The sequence below is a fragment of the Panonychus citri genome, unplaced genomic scaffold, assembly GCF_014898815.1.
Source record: "Panonychus citri isolate SS breed McGregor unplaced genomic scaffold, ASM1489881v1 Contig00023, whole genome shotgun sequence".
NCBI classification, from domain to species: domain Eukaryota; kingdom Metazoa; phylum Arthropoda; class Arachnida; order Trombidiformes; family Tetranychidae; genus Panonychus; species Panonychus citri.
Genome location: NW_026515428.1, coordinates 1,171,211 through 1,191,409, shown reverse-complemented (window position 1 = coordinate 1,191,409; position 20,199 = coordinate 1,171,211). Strand labels below are relative to the sequence as shown.

At 31.4% G+C, this 20,199-nt stretch overlaps 2 protein-coding genes across 2 annotated transcripts in view; both read right to left on the bottom strand.

The window, feature by feature from the left end:
- Positions 1-212: 212 nt before the first annotated feature.
- Positions 213-5,238, bottom strand: LOC128396091 (CUGBP Elav-like family member 1). Its single transcript, XM_053356618.1, has 4 exons — positions 4,713-5,238; positions 4,225-4,640; positions 1,371-2,271; positions 213-1,061 (listed from the first exon to the last, which is right to left on the bottom strand). Exons 1-4 carry the CDS (start codon positions 4,837-4,839, stop codon positions 940-942), a joined length of 1,566 nt encoding a protein of 521 aa, XP_053212593.1. The 5' UTR covers positions 4,840-5,238; the 3' UTR covers positions 213-939.
- A 442-nt stretch (positions 5,239-5,680) lies between these two features.
- The window catches only part of LOC128396155 (cell adhesion molecule DSCAML1-like), a 34,821-nt gene continuing 20,302 nt past the window's right edge, over positions 5,681-20,199 (bottom strand). Inside the window, exons 6-19 of the mRNA XM_053356696.1 lie at positions 13,656-14,084; positions 13,013-13,198; positions 12,733-12,803; positions 12,379-12,625; positions 11,547-11,684; positions 11,315-11,473; positions 10,584-10,919; positions 10,382-10,505; positions 10,062-10,195; positions 9,860-9,865; positions 9,437-9,544; positions 9,083-9,277; positions 7,097-8,983; positions 5,681-7,025 (exon numbers count right to left, since the gene is read on the bottom strand). Coding sequence (XP_053212671.1) covers positions 6,955-7,025; positions 7,097-8,983; positions 9,083-9,277; positions 9,437-9,544; positions 9,860-9,865; positions 10,062-10,195; positions 10,382-10,505; positions 10,584-10,919; positions 11,315-11,473; positions 11,547-11,684; positions 12,379-12,625; positions 12,733-12,803; positions 13,013-13,198; positions 13,656-14,084 — 4,091 coding nt within the window. The 3' untranslated portion in view covers positions 5,681-6,954. The remainder of the gene's footprint in view (positions 7,026-7,096; positions 8,984-9,082; positions 9,278-9,436; positions 9,545-9,859; positions 9,866-10,061; positions 10,196-10,381; positions 10,506-10,583; positions 10,920-11,314; positions 11,474-11,546; positions 11,685-12,378; positions 12,626-12,732; positions 12,804-13,012; positions 13,199-13,655; positions 14,085-20,199) is intronic.

Sequence of the window (20,199 nt, the reverse complement as noted above, 5' to 3'; positions counted from 1 at the left end):
TGCTTATTTTTAATAATTAACATTTCGCCCTTGTGTTTGTGTGGTAAATAAAAGTCTTTGGTAAATATTGTTTCAGCTTAAGTTAATAATGAATTAATGATGATGATGATTATCATCATGTTGATTGTGATGTGGCTTCTGTGGTGATGATGGTGAAAATAATGAGTATATTTACATGATAGAGAGGGAGAGATAATAATAGTTCAATCAAGTTTACTAATGATAATAATATATTCATATGTTTATAAATACTTCTTTGTGTTTAGTATTTTTTGTCATCATCTTTTTTTTACCTATGGATATTCATTATCATTAAGATAAGAATATTATTTATGATAATAATCATATTATATTTACATAACATTAAGGTTAAGTTAACAGATAGAATAAGAGTGAGAGAGAGAAGTAGTGGGTGGGGTGGGATGAGGATGGAGAAAGATTTCTGGGAAGATAAATCTTTTCCTTTTCTTTCTTTTCTTTCCTTTTTTAGAACTATTATACAAATAAAAGATGGTGATGATGATGGAGATGATGATTGAAAAGGACAGAGAAAGTGAGAGAGAGAGAGAGAGAGAGAGAGAGAGAGAGAGAGAGAGAGAGAGAGATGACAAGATGAAAAGAAAAAGGAGATATCAAGGAAAAAGAAAAATTGACGAGAAGAAGAGATGAAAATGATGATTAGGATCATATTAAAAAAAGGAAGAAAAGAAAGAGACGGAAGGAGTGATATGAATGAAGGTGAAATGAGGAAGGAGGTGGAGGTGGGAAAGGAGAACAAAAGAATTAAGAGAAAATGTTATAATATTTGAGGTGGTGAATGAACAAACATGTAGAATATATATAAAAAACATAGAATTTTTCGTTCTTTTTAAAATAATTGTTTTTTCTTTTTCCAAGTTCTTCTTCTCTGTTTATTTATTTATCATTTTTCTTCTTCTGTTAATAAGGTTTGTCTCTGATCCTTTTTAATTGTACTTTCAGTCGTTTGTTTCCAATTTGAAAGCCATTCATAGCTTGAATTGCAGCTTGGGCCGAGATTGGATTGTCAAAAGACACGAAACCTAATTACAATTGAGAAAAGATAATAGAGAGAGAGGGAGAGAGAGGTAACAGAGAGAGAAAATTACATATAAAGCATTCACATAGATAAAGAAAATGATACACATAGAGAAACGAAATTTTCGTTCAAAGGAAAACAAGCAAAGCTACACCGATGAACAAATCATGAAGGTTATGGATGAAACCGATAATGATGATGGTGGTGGTGGTGGTGGTGGTGTGAGGGTGGGAGGAATAAGATAAATATAGAGGTGTCAGGATGTAGAGGAAACTAAATGAGGGTTTGGATGATTGATATTCAATTTACTTACCAAATCCTTTACTACAATTGGTGTTTTTATCAATGAAAACTTTACTGGAAACAACGTTACCAAAGGAGGTAAATGTTTGGGCTAAATCAACGTCAGTATAATCGGAGGGAAGATGATAAATGAAAAGATTTGATCCTTCTGGGCCTTCCATTTGTTTAATTGAGGGGTTAAGAGTGGCTCCAATTATGGTGGGACTAGATTGACCGGTGGTTAAACTGCTAAGACTTTGGATTGTTGGACTACGACTGGTAAAGGAAGGCTGAACAAGACTTAAACCCGCAAGGCTGGTGTTTGTGTTTAAAGCTGTTGGTGATGGAAGGCAAGTTGTACCCGCTCCGGCGGTTGCTGGTGTACCATATAAAGCGGCTAACATTGGATTTGAGGCTAAAGCAGTTGCAGCGGATAAACTTAATGCATCCTGATTGGCAAGTTGTTGTTGCAAGGCAAGGGTGGCAACAGCGGCGGCCAATTGTTGCTGTTGGGCTTGTTGTTGTTGTTGTTGCTGGTGGTGTTGGTGTTGGTGATGCTGATGGTGGTGATGTGACTGTTTTTGAGCTTGAACTTTTTGCTGTTGTTGGGCTTGTTGTTGTTGTTGATGAGCAACCACTTGTGCCTGTACCTGTGCTTGTTGTTGCTGTTGCTGTTGCTGTTGTTGCTGCTGTTGTGCTGCAGCCGCTGCCACAACCAAAGCAACGTAAGGATTGGTTATTAAAGTTTCCGCTGGAATTGGTGTTGCCGCTGCCGCTGCTGCAGCGGCTGCACTTTTAATAGGCCATGAGGTGGCAGCCGTTACTCCAGCTAAACTACCAGCGTACGAATTTGATGTTACCATTGTGGGTCGTCGGGTTTTCACTTTACGATTCTCACTATCCGCTGGTTTCATTTGGATGGGATGGTTCATCTGTACAAGTAGAATAATATTTTTACTTGTACAATCCACCATTAAGACAGAATTTTTCTCAGTTTATTTACCGTATATTAAATTATATATATAATAATATATAAGAATAGAAAAGAAAATTATAAAAACGTAGACACGCACACAAAGAGAGAGAGAGAAAATTAAACACACACACGAAGAAACAAAAGGCAGAGAATAGAATAGAAAAAGGAAAAAGGAAGAATAGACACACTAAATTGGAGAATAACAATAATTGCAAAATATTCTAAATTAAGAAATTAAGAAATTACAAAGGTAATTAGAAAGAAAAGAAAATGGCAACAATCAATGAGAAGAAGAAAAAAAATCTAATCACTTTTGTTCTTTTCTCACAAAGATGCAGATTAAAATGAAGAAGAAAGAAAAACAGTTAATATAAAGAACACAGAAAAATGAAAAAGGAAAGATGATGAAAAAACGAAGAAAATGACAAACAACAAGAAAGCGAATTATTGGATTAACATTAATCACTAAAGAATATCAAGTTTTACAATTGTGAAGAGAAAGGAAAAGATAAACTGAACAGTTCAATTTACCTCGAGTCAATGAGAGAGAAAAGTAACAGTTATTTTTCTCTTTTCTTCGTTTTCCATTTTTTTTTTATTCCACGGAACTAGTGACATCTATTGGATTTTTTTCTAAAAGAATTAAAGTTACCGGTTTATTTGTTTACATTCTTGTTCTTCACTCGTTTCATTTTTTCTTCTTTTTCTCCAAATAAATTATCTTTTTCATTAATTACAATTAAATTCTTTTTTGTTTTCTAATCTCCTAAAAATGAGTAATTTAAATTCTCGTGAAAATTATCCAGTATTCTTTTTCATGACTAAGACTTTCAATCTCGTGTATAATCTTGTGAAAGTAATGATTTGTGGAGCCAATGGTCAACCTGTGACTGAAATCTTAGACTATAAGGTTACCGATTTAGGTGATCACTATCGGATCGATCTTCTAATTACAAAAAAGTTTCGTTTTGACCTGGTTGAAAGTGAAATGTTATTGTTCATTATAAACGAAGTCTGTGCTGTTTATGACGAGATGAGCCCAGAATCAGCAGATCTTGTTATAAATGGTAAAAACACCGAAATCTTGGATAACTATCGTGCTTGTGGACTAACCCAAATTTACCTGTTACTTAATAACAACCATGTATCCTATTATCATGCTCAATCTGATGATGATAACCTTCAACGGTTCCCGTTTAGAAAACAAAGGCTTGTTGTTTCAACCGGAAAGGGAAACACTTTTTAAGATTTCAAACTTGAACTGGCGTCACCTATAAGTTCAATTTACCTCGAATCAATGAGAGACAAATGTAACAGTTATATTTTTCTCTTTTTCTTCGTTTTCCATTTTTTTTTTATTCCACGAGAACTAGTAACATCTATATTGGATTGTTTTCTAAAACAATTAAAGTTACCGGTTTTATTTGTTTACATTCTTGTTCTTCACACTCGTTTCATTTTATTTTCGCCAATTAAGGTAATTTAATCTCTTCTATTCTCAACCTAAGTGGTGTTGGTATGTTTTTAGATTGTGATTTGTTTTCATTCAACAATTTCAATTGTTTATCTTATAGACAAATGAAAACAATTCAATTAACCATAAAGGAGATTATGTTTAAATATTTAGACATTATCCTTTGGTGATAATCTCATGTCATCGTTATTAATCTAGATTGTGATTAAGATTATCATCTCTTGATTAATCTTGTGTTTGTATTAATTTTACTCAATCTACTTGTTTTGATTTCTCTTTGATTGTGAGTGTTTAGATTATATTATATTTATGGTAATGTTTGGGTTTTGTGTCGTATGATTTTAGTGAATATTAATTGCTGTCAATTAATTTTGTTTCTCATTCATTCTCATTTTCAGATTGATTCAATTATATTTTGAGTTCTCATCTACTTACCCCTGGAAGTGTTCGGATATTGTGAAGAGCATTTTGAGCCTCTAATGCTGATTTCCTTGAATAATAGGTGATAAAGCAACAACCTCTGGAGATACTTGTCTTTTTATCTCGAAGTACATGGAGACTGTAAATCTCACCAAACTCTGAAAGTAATTCACGGCACTCATATTCTGTCCAATCTCTTGGAATTTGACCAACAAACATTTTAATCGAGTTAAGTTCAGGTTTACGATCACCATTTTCACCTATTGTACCATCAATCGGAATGGATTCATCTTCATTAACCATCGATTCATCGGAACACTCACTTGTCACTGATTCATGATGATTATTGTTATCAATTTTAACTAGATCATCATCATGATGATCACCATTATCCTCAACTTCCCCACCATCACCACTCGTACTCTTTGAACCTGTAACATTGGAAAAACAAATATGATTTAAGATGATCACTTACTGAATTTCGGCAGATTAATTAACTGTACCTGATAATGTTGATCCAATGTTCGTTGAGGTGTTCGTTGTTCCCGACAGCGTATCAGCTAAATTTTCAAGCTTGGCAAGTTTACTTTGAACATGATTAACACCAAGGGATTCAGATTCTTCATCCATTATCCTTTGGCAATTTAAAATCTCACCAACAACAATCAACAGATTCACAAAGTGGTAAAAGTTTACAAATCAAGAAACAATTAAACTACAGGAAAGGAAATAAAGTTTTCTGATGAGATTACCGATCTAAAATGATTAATCCAATGGGAAATAGTTAATCACAATCACTGAGGAGAAAGAAGATGAAGAAGATGGAAGATCAAATAAACCAGCGAAAGAAGAAAAACAAATACCAGAAAAGAAAGATAATGATGATTATTCTGAAAAGAGCAACAAGAAATCAAAGAAAAACTAATTATTCTCGTTGATTTTTTCTTTCTTTCTCTTGATTGTAACTATTAATTGTTAAGGAAAAGTACTTGATATTTTTCTGTCTCTCTCTGTCTCTCTCTCTATCCCATAAACTGTGTAGAGAGAAAGCAAAAAAAAAACTGATAATCACCGTGCTACCGATCAGATAATAAGCTGATAAATTGTTATCAGTCTATTTGATTATGGTTTAAGCCTTGACAATCAGTCACTAATTGTTCATCGTTGATACTTTTGCTGGTTAATCATTTCTGAACTCACATCATTTCAATCATAATCCAAAGACACCAACAGGTTCAAAGTCAAGGAATCAGGAATCAACAACAATCAACAACAATCAACAACCATTTTCTTAATTACCGCTGGACTGAAAATCAAATTACTTTTTAGTGAAAGTTAATCAGCTTAATTTGGTTTCTTTGTTTGTTTACTTTTCTTGTCCACACTTAATCAAGTTAAATTATTTATACATTTGAGTCCATTAATTTGTTTAAGTTTCAATTTAATTTGATACAATTTATCAAAGTTGTTAATTTTTATTATTATTGTTTTTGTTGTTGTTATTATTAATTTGTTAATTGTTAATTGTTTCCTAAATTTTTATTTCATATTAGTTTCATTTTAATCAATTTGTTGTTTGATTATAATTAAAAATTAAACAAAACTTTTCTTGGTAAATTACTAGTAAAAATTTGTACACAAAGTGAATACATATTACAAAAACAAAACAAAACGCCAAAGTTAATTGTTGATTAACAATTGGAAATGTGAGAAATTGATTTGTGGGTAAAAGGGAAAAGGTTTGTTACAATTAAGAGTTAATTGTTTACAAGTAGAAACAGTTTAAGTGTAAGTAGATATCAATTGTGATTAAATCAATTGTGACAAAAAAAAAAGTTGGTACAATTTGAATTTACATTTGTAACTCAATTAAAAACATGGCGGCAATCAAGAGGTGACAGTTAATTGTTATGTACAAAAATTTGTTAATTGTGAAAATTTGATTTCTGCAATTAATGGTCAACAGGTTCAATTGAGTTGGCTGTTAAATTGTTGCTGAAGTTAATTGTTAAAAAAACACTAGAAAGCATTGAGACCACAAATGAGAATTAAATTTGATTCAGTGATTTAGTTAATTGTTGTAGACAATTTTGGCTGATAAAAAGCAATTAACGTAAACTTGCTGATCAAAGGTAAATTTTTTGATTAGTATGAATGACTAGTAATTGTAAACAATTAATTGATTAGATGATGATGATAGTGACTGTAATTGTAACCATTATTTGTGGTGATTAAAATTAATTGTTATTTTGTTCAACGTTGATTCGTTGTTAATTGTTCAAAATGGATAGAAATTGATTCTATAATTAGTTGAACAATTTGATTAGATTAAAATCCATTACTTTCTGATTAGAATAATATTAATTAATTAATCAATATCGTAAGTGTTTCTTTTCAATTTTTACAGAAATTTAAATTGTCTTCAATCAATTAACAGTCCAACTAAATTTGATACAATTAATTATAAGAAAATTGTTATTAAAATTAATAACCCCTGTAAGTGATTAAAGTCAAAGAAAACTAATCAAGAATATTTAATCACTGAATCAAATCCTAACATTAAGAGCACAATTAATGATCTCAAGTTAATCGACAAGTGAATTGAATTATCCTTAATTTTTCAATCCAATTGAATTAAATTTCCTGAGTCAATTTGATTGTAACCACCAATGATCAAGGGAAGGCACTAATTAGATTGAAAAAAAAGAAGAGGGTAAAAGATGATAATTTGTTAATTGTGATTAGTTAACATTCAATCTCGTCCGATTTTGATTTTGAACGTAATTGCCTTTTATTGCGTATACGATGAGGTCGACCTGCCAAAGAAAAGGATAAATGATTAGTTAATTGTTGACGGAAAATCACAATTGTTTATCAATCGCATTACCTTGATTACGATGTCTTGGTAAAACTGGAGCAATTTGATTAGATGCTGAGGCGGAAATTGAAACGGGTGTTGTTGATGAACTGGCCGAAACCACGGAGGAAGAGGTTGATAAATGTTGCCGTCGGTGGTGGGAAGGCCGTTTACTGATCCCACCGGTCAAAGGTGAATCGTCTTCATCTGAAGATAATCCAATTTTAAAGGAGCTCATCTCATCTGTTGGTGTAATCATTTTATCAGTTGATTTACTTTCATTAGATGGCAGTTGATTATTTGGATTAATTTTATTACTATTGTGATATGATGATGAACGTAAATTATGATGATGAGTATGAGGATGATTAGTGTTATTATTATCACGATTAAGGTAGGATAATCCACCTTGAGCATGTTGTAATAGATGAGCAGGATTAATTGGGGTGACACAACTTGAATCGGCCGATGAGCAAGAATCACTTGAAACATCATCACCATCCGCACCAGTGGTACCATCAGATGAATCGGTTGAAGGTAATCCCGGCGTTAGACAGGCGGCTTGGCGTTTTTCATTAGGTTTTGGCGGTGATTTAGTAAATTGTCTAATCCCTGGATCAGTTGGTGTATCATCAAGTGTATCATCTTGATCTTCATCATCATCATAATACATTGGACCTGGATGATTAAGCTGATAACGGCGCCCATATTCATAGGCGTATAAAAGTTCATCTTGAGCCGATGAACCAGAGGTTACACTTTGAGTAGCCATTAAGCCACCAAACAAGTAACCATCACGACTTTTAGATGAGCCGCAGGTCTTGTAATCTCGTGAGGTTGTCGGTGCAGCATCGACGGTCGCTTTGTACATGTAGCCCGGTTCTCCGATGTGAACACTGAAAGTTTTAAACTCTTCCTCGGGATTACCTTCATCGCCGCCATGCAAACGGAAGGTGGCATAAGGTGTAATTTCGTCGTACTCGTTGGACAAATCTTTCTCAATTTCTTCCAGCTGTTTGGTCGGTATTCTGACCTGAGGTAGTCGACCGCGAATTGGTGATTTAGGTGGATAAGGTGGACCACGAGATGGGTCAAGTTTAACAGCAGAGGGGTTATTTATATTTCCACCAATTACTCCAATTCCAGGAGTAGAACCCAGGCCACTACCTCCATTTGAACCCGTTCCGGATGCGTTACCTGCACCATTGATTGAATTGTTTGATGAATTACCTTTGATCGCTTTGATCGCGGGAACTTTTTTGGACGAAATTACTGAAGGTTCTTTAACCGATTGGATACTTGAAAGTGATTGATTCTTTTTAATTAAAAGGTCTGAACTTGTATGATCTGATCGAAGGCCAGAGGATCGTTTATCACTACCACTGGCATCACCTTCATTTGAACTTGGTGCACATGAGGTTGAACTTTGACGACGATAATGAGACGATTTTGGTTTAGCTGAAAGGCCAATTGAATGTTTCTTATAAACAATTAGACAAGCGATTGCAAAACAACCGGTAACCAGAACAACCAGAGATGATAAAATCGATACCAAAGTAGTGGTATCAAGTAACAGGCCACGTTGAAAACCCGAACCAAAGGTAAAAAGTTCCTTTTCTTCAAGACCTAATCGAACATCATATTCAGCCATGGTTGAAGGTGATCCTCGGGTTTGAGCAGTAATACGAATTGAATAGATGGATTTTGGAATCAAATTGTGAATCTGAATCGGTTCAGATTCATTGGGAAGACTTGGAGTTGAAACCATTTTCCAGGTATGATGAGATGAGGATCGATACTCAATAAGCATCTTTGTAATTGGACAACCGAGAGTTTGATCCCAAGCACTTGGATAGATGAATATTGATGAATTACTAACTACCTTGATAATATCCTCCTTTTTAGGAGCAATTGGAGCTAAACAAGTTGGGAAGAGAAAGTAAAGAAAAATTTAATAATCAGAACAAATTAGATGGAAATAAGATCGATAAGTTCACCAATCTTCCAAATAATTACCTGATCCTTGAGTTTGAAAGGTAAGGGTATCACTTTTGGTTCCTGTTGTTAAATCGGTCATGAATAATTTGTATAAAGTTCCACATAAAAGATTATCCAATAAAACAGAATGATTTCCAGAGGGAACTCGAAAAATAGGTTTAATCTGCCAATCATGAACATTCCAACCAATAATACGATAGTTAAGCTCAAAATCTGCTAATCGATATTACCAAAGAAAAAGAGAGAAAAGATTAGATTAGAATAATGTTCTTAATTGTTTCATGATTAGATAAATCTTTTCGATTTTTTCTTCTTCTTGTATTTCTAAATAACAGAATGCAAGCTCGAATTATTCTCGATACTTGTACATACCTTTAACCGAATCTTTGGTAACCATTGGTTCTCGATAGAATGATATTTGAGCTGATGTATGACTTGTCGAAATTACCTTAACCTTTAAAGTTTTATCGGTTGCTGAGACTGTAGAAATTAAGATCAACATTTAATTCATTTTAATTAGTGGTCGAAATTATGATTCTCTGATTTCGTAGAGGAAAAAAATCTAATATCATTTAGTACTTGAAGAAAAATGAATAAAGTGTTTGGAGTAAAATGAAAGTTGAAAGAAAAAAAGTTCTATCAATATAAAGGATTAGGTGAATGTTTCAGATTCTATTGGATAATTGTATTAGATTTTCTTCTGGTTGATAATATAAAATGAGAGAAAATAAATGTGATCTATTTATATGAAAATAACTAATATATCATGGAGAATACAAGTAAAAGACCACATACCACTTTCTGATGTCCAAACGAATGAATCATGGGAATCATTGGATGTATAGAGAGAGAGAGAGAAAGATGACCAAAGGAAAGAAAATTGTTAGAGATTAAATTATTAGCTTGGAAAAGCAGAAATGATAATTTGTTGCAAAGAAAGCAAACAGAATAATATGAGAAAAATGATATAATAATCTTCGATCTTTATATTGTTTACCTCGGTCAAGGTGATAAACAACGAAATCATTTCCAAAATCATTGGAAACATAACAGGTAAAGTTACTTGTTTCTTCTGGAATTTCAGAGATCAATAAACTTCCATCAGCTTCAATGTTAAGATTTTCTTCACTACTTGAGGTCAATTTTTCGGTAAAATGGTCAATCATCATCAATCAAGGTGATATATTGGAAAGAAAGACAAATTATAACATTAGAAATAAGTAGCTAATAGCAAATCAAAGTTTTCTCTTAGTTATTTGAATCTCTATCAGATTATCTGAGAGGAAATTAAGTTATCACAGTGTAATGATTACTTACGAATCTCTTGACCAGGTTCGTTGGAGAGGTTCAAGTCCAACCGAATGGCAGCCTAAAACTAACGGTGTAACTTCCGCACCGTTAATGGTGAAAGTTTCATTCCATTCCAATATTTTCGCAGGAACTGGAAAGAATCCATGATAGAATTATTTTCAAATTTCATTTTGAACTAATCGATTTGTGTGTAATAAAGTTTATTTACCATTTTCAATCGGTATTTGGGTTACTCGAGATGTCGATTCACCTTCCCCTTTCCTCGTAAAAGCGGTTACCCAAATTTCATAGGCCACGAATCCTTTCAAACTGGTTATCTTATACTGAGGTGAAGGTTCAGGCCATCGGTAACGGGTCGACAATAAAGTGGTCGTTCGACTCTTAGGAACCGTTACCGAAGATTTAGTCCGATTATTGTTCAATTCTCTCCAATAGACAGCGTACTTGGTGATGATTCCATTACGATCAACTGGATCTTTCCAAGTAACAATTAACGAATCACCTGATGAAATGATTACCTTAATTGCTGCTGGTGGTCCAGGAACTAAATTATTACATGGGAAAGAAAAGAAAAAGAAAAATCAATAAATAATAAACTCTCTCCTCGTCGAATAGATGTCACTAAGTGTTAGAACTTTTTTTCGATAAAAATAAAAGGATCCAAATCTCGAAGCCTGAAAGTTGATTGAAATTAAATTTAGAAGCTTATAAAAAAAGGAGAGACTAATTAAACTAATTAAATTTAATTCTCAATAGAAACAAGAAATGTTTTTATCTTTTTCATCAAATTGATTTACTTAATTGTAGTTAACTTAATGGAAACTACAAAAAGTAAACTAAAAACTTAAGCTTGAATTAGAAAAGAGAGAGAGAGAGTAATTAACAATGTTATAGATTAATTTTCTGATACAATTTAGTTACAATTTACAATTAACTTACCATCATCAGCAGTTCGACAATAAGTGACCTTAGAAGCGATTCCTTCACCTTTACGAGTAAAAGGAACCACTTCAATTGAATAATTCGTGTGTTTGAGTAAATTTTTCAGAATAATTTCACTTTCGGTTGTTGTTTCCTTTTTCATTCTATTAACATCACCTAATGTATATAAAAAAAGAAAGAAAAAAAAAGTTAATCACATAAGCAATTAATTTAATTGCTGACAATTTACCTCCAAGAGGTCGATAAATTATCTTATAGCCAAGTAATAGTCCGTTAATTGTTGATACTGGTGGAGGCTCCCAAGTCACAGATATGCTTTCAGATGATATTATTGAGCAAGCCACAAAATTAGGTTCTTTACTAGGCACTATTAGTTAATTGTCGCAAGTAATTAAACAACAATCAATGAAAAAAAAAGGAAAGAGAAAAGAAAATTAATCAATACAATGATCATTAGTGTCAAAGGTAATGATGATTGTAGGTTTAATGAATCAAATCGTAAACCTTATAATCAATGTACAAGTGAATGTAAGGAAACCTATGAAAATCGCAATCTAAATGACTCTTAACAAGGATATTAATTAACTTAAATTATCACTACCACTTTATATTAATAAATAAGCTGTTAATTAGTCAGATAATTATTGATTTACTCATGTAAATATGTAAAGGTAAAAATAAAGTTCAAATGAGGAAATTAAAAGTTACTCTTTCAGTACAATGTTAACGATAAACATTAGCAATGAAATTAACTTCCGCCACAATTAACCACAATCGGAAATAATTGTCGTTTCCTTTAAGGTAAATAAATTTTGTACTAAATGGTTAGCAATTAATAACAATACCAAATATATAAATCGATCGATTAGCTAATTACAATTAAAAGAGTCTGAATCTTTGATTACTCAATTGATTGATTGATTAAAACATTTGAAAACTGATTTTGAATTCAATTGAATTTTGTGATTTGGGAAAGATTTTCAGTTTGTGATTAGTTTTGATTTGATTTGATTTAATTTAATTTATCAATTGTTAACAATAATGGAAAGAAATCAATTTACCATCTTCAAAAGTTGTCACGGTAATTGGATCTGACCTTGGTCCAGTTCCCATTGAATTGTAAACTTGAACAATCACATCATAGGTGGTAAAGGGTTTCAATGAACTTAATGTAACTTCATTCAATTTTTCATCTTCCTTATTGATTATCTCAAGGGTTTTGTAAAGATATTGTTCATCAGAACCTGTCACTTTATAGCCAATATAATAGCCTTTCAATTTACCATTCCAAAGTTTCCGAGCTGGAGGCTGAAATAATAATAACAATAATGATTAACTTGAGCAATTTTAATTGTCACAATTTAAATTTATCTTAAATGTCAATTCAGTTGATAATACAAAACGATATAACTTACACTCCAAGTAACTTTGGCAGATCTTGAATCAATTGGTTTTGCCTTTAAATTTAATGGAGGTCCTTCTGGAGCTATAAATTACCAATTAAATTGTTAGAATTAATTTTAATAGTTAAGTTATCATTAGACTTTAGCTCTTTCTTAATGTAAATATTATATTTTCAATTGTTGGATTCAGTTAATTGTTTGTCTAGCTTATTAATTATTCAAATCGACATCAAGATATTCATTATGTTGGCTAATTGTTAGTTATAATGGAGTAACAATTAATTATAATTACCTTGTTCTTCTGTAGTAAATTCAACTGTATTTGATGGTTTACTGAGGCCAACATCGTTTTCCGACTTAACGGAGCAAATATAAGTCGTAGATGGCCTTAGGTCACGAACGATGTAAACTGGACCTTCCTCAATTGATAAATTGTCAACGGACATATTAAGATGTCCAAATGATGAAAATTCACCAGCTAGATAACAATTAAACAATAAGATTATTAGTATTAAGATAAACTATTATCATTGAACCAATTGTAATAATAATTAAATCTGTGTACTTCCAATCGATTGTAAATATTATTAATAATCAAAATCATACAAAGATTAACAGGTTAAATGGTCAATAAACAATTAACAAATCAATCAGTTTATCATTAATCTAATGAAAGGTTAAATATGCAGTAAGATTAAGTTGATTTAAAGAGAATCAATTAGTTTGTATTGATTAATTTTCCAGTTCTTTGGAAACATGGTAGAGATAATTAAGTAGATGATTGGATACTAATCTTGGTGAGTTGATAAAGTGCATTTTTAGCTCTGTAAATAGTAATTGGGTTTATCATCATGTTAATTATGATGATTGGAAATCAATTGGAAGATAAATCTGATTTAACTCTCTTCATTTATCCTTCTCTCTATTTTACTTACATGAATAATCTTTGGGGTGGCAAGTTATCCAGAATCTGTTGATCTCACTGTTACCATTGAACGATTGAGACCAGGTCAGTTTGGCTTCTCTTGACCTTTGTTCAAGAACTCGAAGAGCTTTCGGTGATTCAGGCGGTTCTTGAACAATTAGACGAATATTGGTCTCATCTTTACCATAAGAATTGGTTACAAGGCACGTAAATAGAGCTGAATCCCGTCGACGTGCTGATTCAATCTTTAAACTGGAAACAAGTCGCTTGGGCCAAGTTTGATTTCGTACCTGGAAACGGTTATCCTTTTCAAGAGGCTGCTTATCGAGAAACCATTCAATGGACATTGGACTATCGCCTCGAGCATCACAGGAAAGTTCAATATCATCGGAAAGACGAACCGTTTCGCTACGAAATTTAGTCACAAATTGAGGATGAGCTAAATTTAGATAATGATAAGAAAACAAATCAATTATCACAATTACAATAAACTTATCAACAAGTAACAATTAACCAATCGTATTACAATTAATCCCAATCAATCAAGCGATTAAACAATTACCATTACCAATTATATTAATAGTTACTCTGAAATTGATTTTGTAATATCTTGATTTTTGTTTTATTAAAATCATAATAAATTATCTGGCTGGCTGATTTAAAGGTTGATTTAACAATCAAATTTTTTGAGCAAAGTGTAGTTAAGCTTTCAGAATAAGCTGAACATGGTAGCAATAATGTTGATGAGTAAAATGTTGATGGGTAAATAATAATAACATGATATAATCATAATGATAAATAACATGGATGCAAAATCGTCATTATCATTGGATATTATCAGTAATAATAATGAACATGTTGTAAAATCTTTTCAACAGAAAACTCTGAATCTTTAGGTAATCGTATCATGAATATGACGACCAAGTAAAGATCTATGATGGAGATAGTGAAATAAAGTAGATACCTTATAGAGTTTAGCAGATCATTAAAAAGAGGATGAGGATGAGGATGATGAGGAAAAAATAGAAAAAATTGTGAGATTATTTTGGGTTAACGTTGGGTTAATAAACGATTGAGAGAGTAAAAAGGGTAAGATGATGATACAGATGAAGATGAAAGAATTGGTTGAGTAACTATTCATCTAAAGAGCAAACAATCTCTTTCTTTTCATCAGTAATCTTCTTTATTATCATCATCCTTTGGGTAAGAAAATACAGTTACTCTCTTTCTTATTCTCTTTCTCTATTACTTTAATCATCATTTTCTACTGTGACAAGATACTTTCTTTTTCTTACCTTAAGATTTGCTCTTTTCATCCGGTCACGGATTATATTCATCTAACCATCAACATCCTTTTCTTAATCATCTTTCTTTTGTCTTTCTTTGTCTTCGACAATCTCATCATTCAGTGAACTTTTCACAGGCTCGAATCTCAACATATTCACTCCCAGTCAATTCCCTGAATCTTGGCGATGAAACTATTCTCTCTCTCTCTTTTATTTAACTTAAACTGTTATAATTTACCTGAACAAATAAAAATCATCTGATTGCTAATACCTTTTACCTGAGATAACAATTGTAATCATTTACTACAATTTGATAAAAAACTTACAAAATCGGATAATCAGTGACAATTGTAAATGGTCAGCAATTTTCACTCCATCATTTAATCATAATGTTAATTTAATTAATTACTTTATCCTTAAAGTTAGGTTTAAATGTCAATGGCAATTAAAGATGTTAATGAAAGTTTTTCATCATGATGAATTCTCATGATTATCATTTTTCCTTCATCCATTTGAAATGATTTCATGTTGACACACCCTTAATGAAATACTACTAATAGTATACAGCTAAATGGATTCTCAGGTAAATGTTATATTTAATGGGGAAAATTTATTCCCATTGGATTTTATGCTGATAAATTATCAAATGTTGATTTTGTTTCTCATATTGAAAGGTAAATATTGACCAATCTTTTATCACTATTCAGTAAAAAACCACAACTTTTATCATCATTATCATTAAATTCAGCTTCATTTTTATCTTCCATCATCATCACTGTGATGGTTTTTCATAACCAACATCATTAAATTAGATAACAGATCAAATTGACATTAAATCATTATCCTCATCTCTAAATGTTGTTGTTGATAAACAGTAACCATGATTTACTTTTAATCGTCATCATGATGAACATTTAAACTCTAATTACAATCAAGATTAACACTTAACAGTTTCATTAATCTACGGTCTTGATTGTTTGTTAATTCAATCATTCCAATGATCATTATTTTATTAACTTCTGTCACTTTGTAAGTTTTAATCTCACATTATAATAATTAATTACGAACACAAGTTAAAAGTGATTATTTAATAAGATGAGTCAGTAATTACAATTTTCAATTAATTTACTATTAATCTTTCACAAATTTCATTAATCTAAATTGTGATCATTTTCTCTAACATTGTGTCATTTAATTGCTACTTGACTAAAATAATTATCTTTGCTAATTGTTGAAATTAGAATTAATAATCAAGTAGGTTCATTGAATATCTTGAAACTTTGTGTTCATTAGTAATTCATCATGATAATCATTTAATCTACAACATTAATTTGAATTTTAATCACATTAAATCAAATTAAGATTATAAATCAATGAACATATAATATCAATCGATCATCAATTTATCAACATGGTAAAAGTAATGATGAAAAGTTTTGACAATCTATGTTAATAAGGAAAAAGACAATCAGCTGATAAGATGAAATCTAAGATGGGACTAGGATTAAGATGAAGATGATTTATTTCTAGTCACATTCAATTTTCATCATCAATTGTTAAAGATGATCAATCAATCCAAGTTAAAGAGGATAAAAGAAGATGATAATATAAAAAGATGAGCAAGAAGATTAAAGATTCGTAGTCATCATGAACTACTGAAGTTAATTCAAACTTTTTTCTCTAATAAAAATGGTAACAAGGTAACAACCTTTTATAACTTTTTTTACAATAACAATTCGAAAACATTTAATATCAATATTTTTTATCTTGTTCAATTTTCAAGCAAATATTAAGATCAAAAGTTATTATTTGTAGTCGATTCAATCAAACGGAAACAATTAACAAACATAGTAAATTATACTAACAGTAATATCAAAATTAATCAAGAACAATTAGATCAACTGTTTTCTCCATATTTTTGAATGTTTATTTATATTAATTCAGAATACAAATTCATCAATAAAAGAGCTCAGAATGTCTGACAACTTCTGATTAATAATCTAATTTTTAAAAAGTTCATATTAACAATAAATGATGATTAACATTAGTCAATTGTTAGATTGATTAAAATTTTAGCCTCTTGCTACCGCTTTATTGATACATGTACAGGGCTATTCAGCTATTTTTACCGATGTTTTTTGCGATTTTCTCAGCAAGAGTCAGAGAGACACGAGACTTGAGTGGTATGAGTTTGAGCGATACTCAATTGTCATATCAAAAGATCAAAGTCATTGAGGTAATCGGTAAAATAAAACGTTTCAAGGTCATCTGAAGGTAATTCAACAAATAAGAATATTCAGAGACACTACTGACAAGTTTTGAGGTTTGTATTAGCTTTGCAATGCACGTTAGGATAAATTTATTGCATAGAAGATTTTCAACAGTTATTCAATTAAACTGTTATATCTCAAGATCTGTGAAAGCAGGGACCTCTTACCTCATTTTTCAGGGTTAAAAAATGTGAGGGATAACTGTAGCTTAGTAGCCCTGTATTGATCGTGCTATTCATGGATTTTTTAATCTCTGAAAAGAGTATCACTAATACCTGAGAGAAGGAACGATGAGAGGACAATCCAACTTAGATACGATTACGGACATAAATTCGTATCTATGTTACCTTACAGAGAGAAAATATTCTTTGTTGATGAATTCGGAATTTTAGTAGACTCTCGAGCTAACTATGGTCGTTCAGGTATCGGTTTTCGAGCAAATAAAAAAGTAATAACCGTGAGAGGAAAAAAATTACAGTGTTTGTGCTGCTTTGAGTGGTGAATGCTTATTTTTTTCGAGGTATATAATTCTCCTTATAATAATGAACATTTTCACATATTCACTGGTCAATTATTCGATCATTTTAGATTAGCACCATTTAATAAGTTAAACTTTCCCAAAAACAAAGTTGATCCTTATGCTCAGCAAAAGAATAAAGGATATGAATACGAATTCATGGTGACAATTCTTTGTGAGTGGATGACAAATTCGTTGTAGTGATAACAGGCCTTACAGCTATCGAAAGAATGGCTGGACAAAAGCAAGATTAAAACGCTAGTGGACAGAATAGCTGAAAGCATTGGAAAAAGAATCGACGTTAAATTAGAAACTGCTACCAAGAAGAGCTACAGCTAAATCGTCAGAGAGACTGTCACCGAGCCTCGCAAAGCTGCCCAATCAAATAAATGCAAGAAAAATGTCGCGGCAAAGTTATCTTCGTTAAAGAAAAAGGTAGAGTACAAGGACAGTGGGTTAATGGTTCTTTTGTTGCAAGTAAGGTGATCAAAGTTCTTACTAAACACAGAAATCTATCCATCACTATTTACTCAAAGAAAAAGAAGCAACATTGGTTATTGGAGAAACAAAAAAATGTACGCTTGCTTTTATCGACCTTCTGAAAAATTAAAACCCAGAGATTGTCATCGAGAAGCTGAGAAAGAGAGAAAAAGAAACCTGAGAATATTATTAAGAGTCTTGAATCTAAATTAAGTGGCGACACAAAAGTCGATGATAATCAGCTTTTGGATAAGCTGATTGAAGCATTAAAAATGAATTCATCTCTGTCTGAGTGAACTTCGAATTTTTCTTCGTACAATTACTTTAAAATTCTAACTGACCATTACTTGTAATTTTCTTCATCGTGTTATTGACATTGGTACCTTTTATAATTAGTAAAGATCGCAATTGGTTTCTGATCATATGTAATAATGTATTTCTAATATATGCTGTATATCCAACTTTCTTTTTTCACCTAATCCTCTCATTAAGCTAATTATCTTTTCAATTTGGTCAACTCCATCGGCCATCTATGACAGCGGTTATATTTCTGCGAACTAACGTTTCTGAGCTCTGATAAATGATATGTTCATATGTGAATTTTTATAACTGTACGTGATAATTAACGTACAATTATCAATGCGGGTTTTTTACTCTTAACGTTATTAACGACTGGTTCAAGAGAGAGGGTTGCTGAATGTAGGCTTAGAGTAAATTGATTGAAAAAGTGTTAATAGATCGTATATCTTAAGTTAGAACGCGAAAAAACTCTGGGCAGATCAAACAAATTTACCTTGAATAGATTAAGTAAACAAATCTTAATAATCTCTTGATAATTTGCCTCTTGACATCTTCATTGGATCAAATTTCGAATCAGCAGTGAACATTATCAATGGAAATATAAACTCAATGAACAGACTATATTAATCCTGTGATTCTACAGAATTTATTATTTAATTGGTTGAATAGTTAAATTAATCAACATGAAAAACGCATAAATAAAACTGTATTAATATATTCCAATCATGAATGAATCAAATTCCCTATCAGATGTTAATTAGATATCATCATCTGTTCATCCAATGGATATTGGACTCCATGGTGGAAATTTCAACCTGAGAGCTGAATTTCTCTTCTGGTCTGATTCTCGATGTAATAAGTTCAATTATTTTGAAAAAAAAGAGTTTATTCTAATACTCAATCCCTGTAAATAGAACATGTTACCTTATATTACAAAAAAGAACCAGAATTGACCAAATAAACCAGAAAAGTTTTGAAGCTCAAAATTACCGGTAAATAAAAACAAATAACGTGATTAGAAAGTAAATTAGTTTCAATTCTCATTGAATAACATTCACAATCGTGTAATATAAATACAAAGATAGTAAAAAAAAGTTCTAATGACAGAATCTAAAGTAAACTATTAAAAGTTCAAGTCTATTGAATCGAGTTACTTTTACCATTATTTGCTAACGAAAATCTTGTTGCGGAAAGTGGGAAGGGAGAGAGAGAGGAAAAAACTCCCACTCCGATTCTAAGCTTATGATTCAGTATCATGTGTATAGTTATCTTGTTATGTCATTTTATTTGACATGTTTACTGAACAGAGAAAATGAACTTTAGATGAGGTTTCCTATTGTCTTTCAATAGTTGTAACCAGAATTTTTCCTGATTGAAATACAATAATAATCAACTCAAGGAATTGGAATGAGAATGAAAATTGGAATTCCAAATTCCAGTTAAAAGTAGATATTTTTTTATAGAGAAGAAAAAAAATTCTGATTCAGAGAGATAGAAACACGACGATTGATATATAAAGTCAAGTTTTGGGCGAAATAAAAATTGATTCAAACATCGATTGATATTGAAATTAACTTGTTAAAATGGTTTATTCATTTTGATGATTTTCACTTCCAATTTTTCACCATAATAACAATTTAATCATCTTCAAGTTAGTTGATTAACTAATTAGGATTTCAACGATTTCGTATTAATTATAAT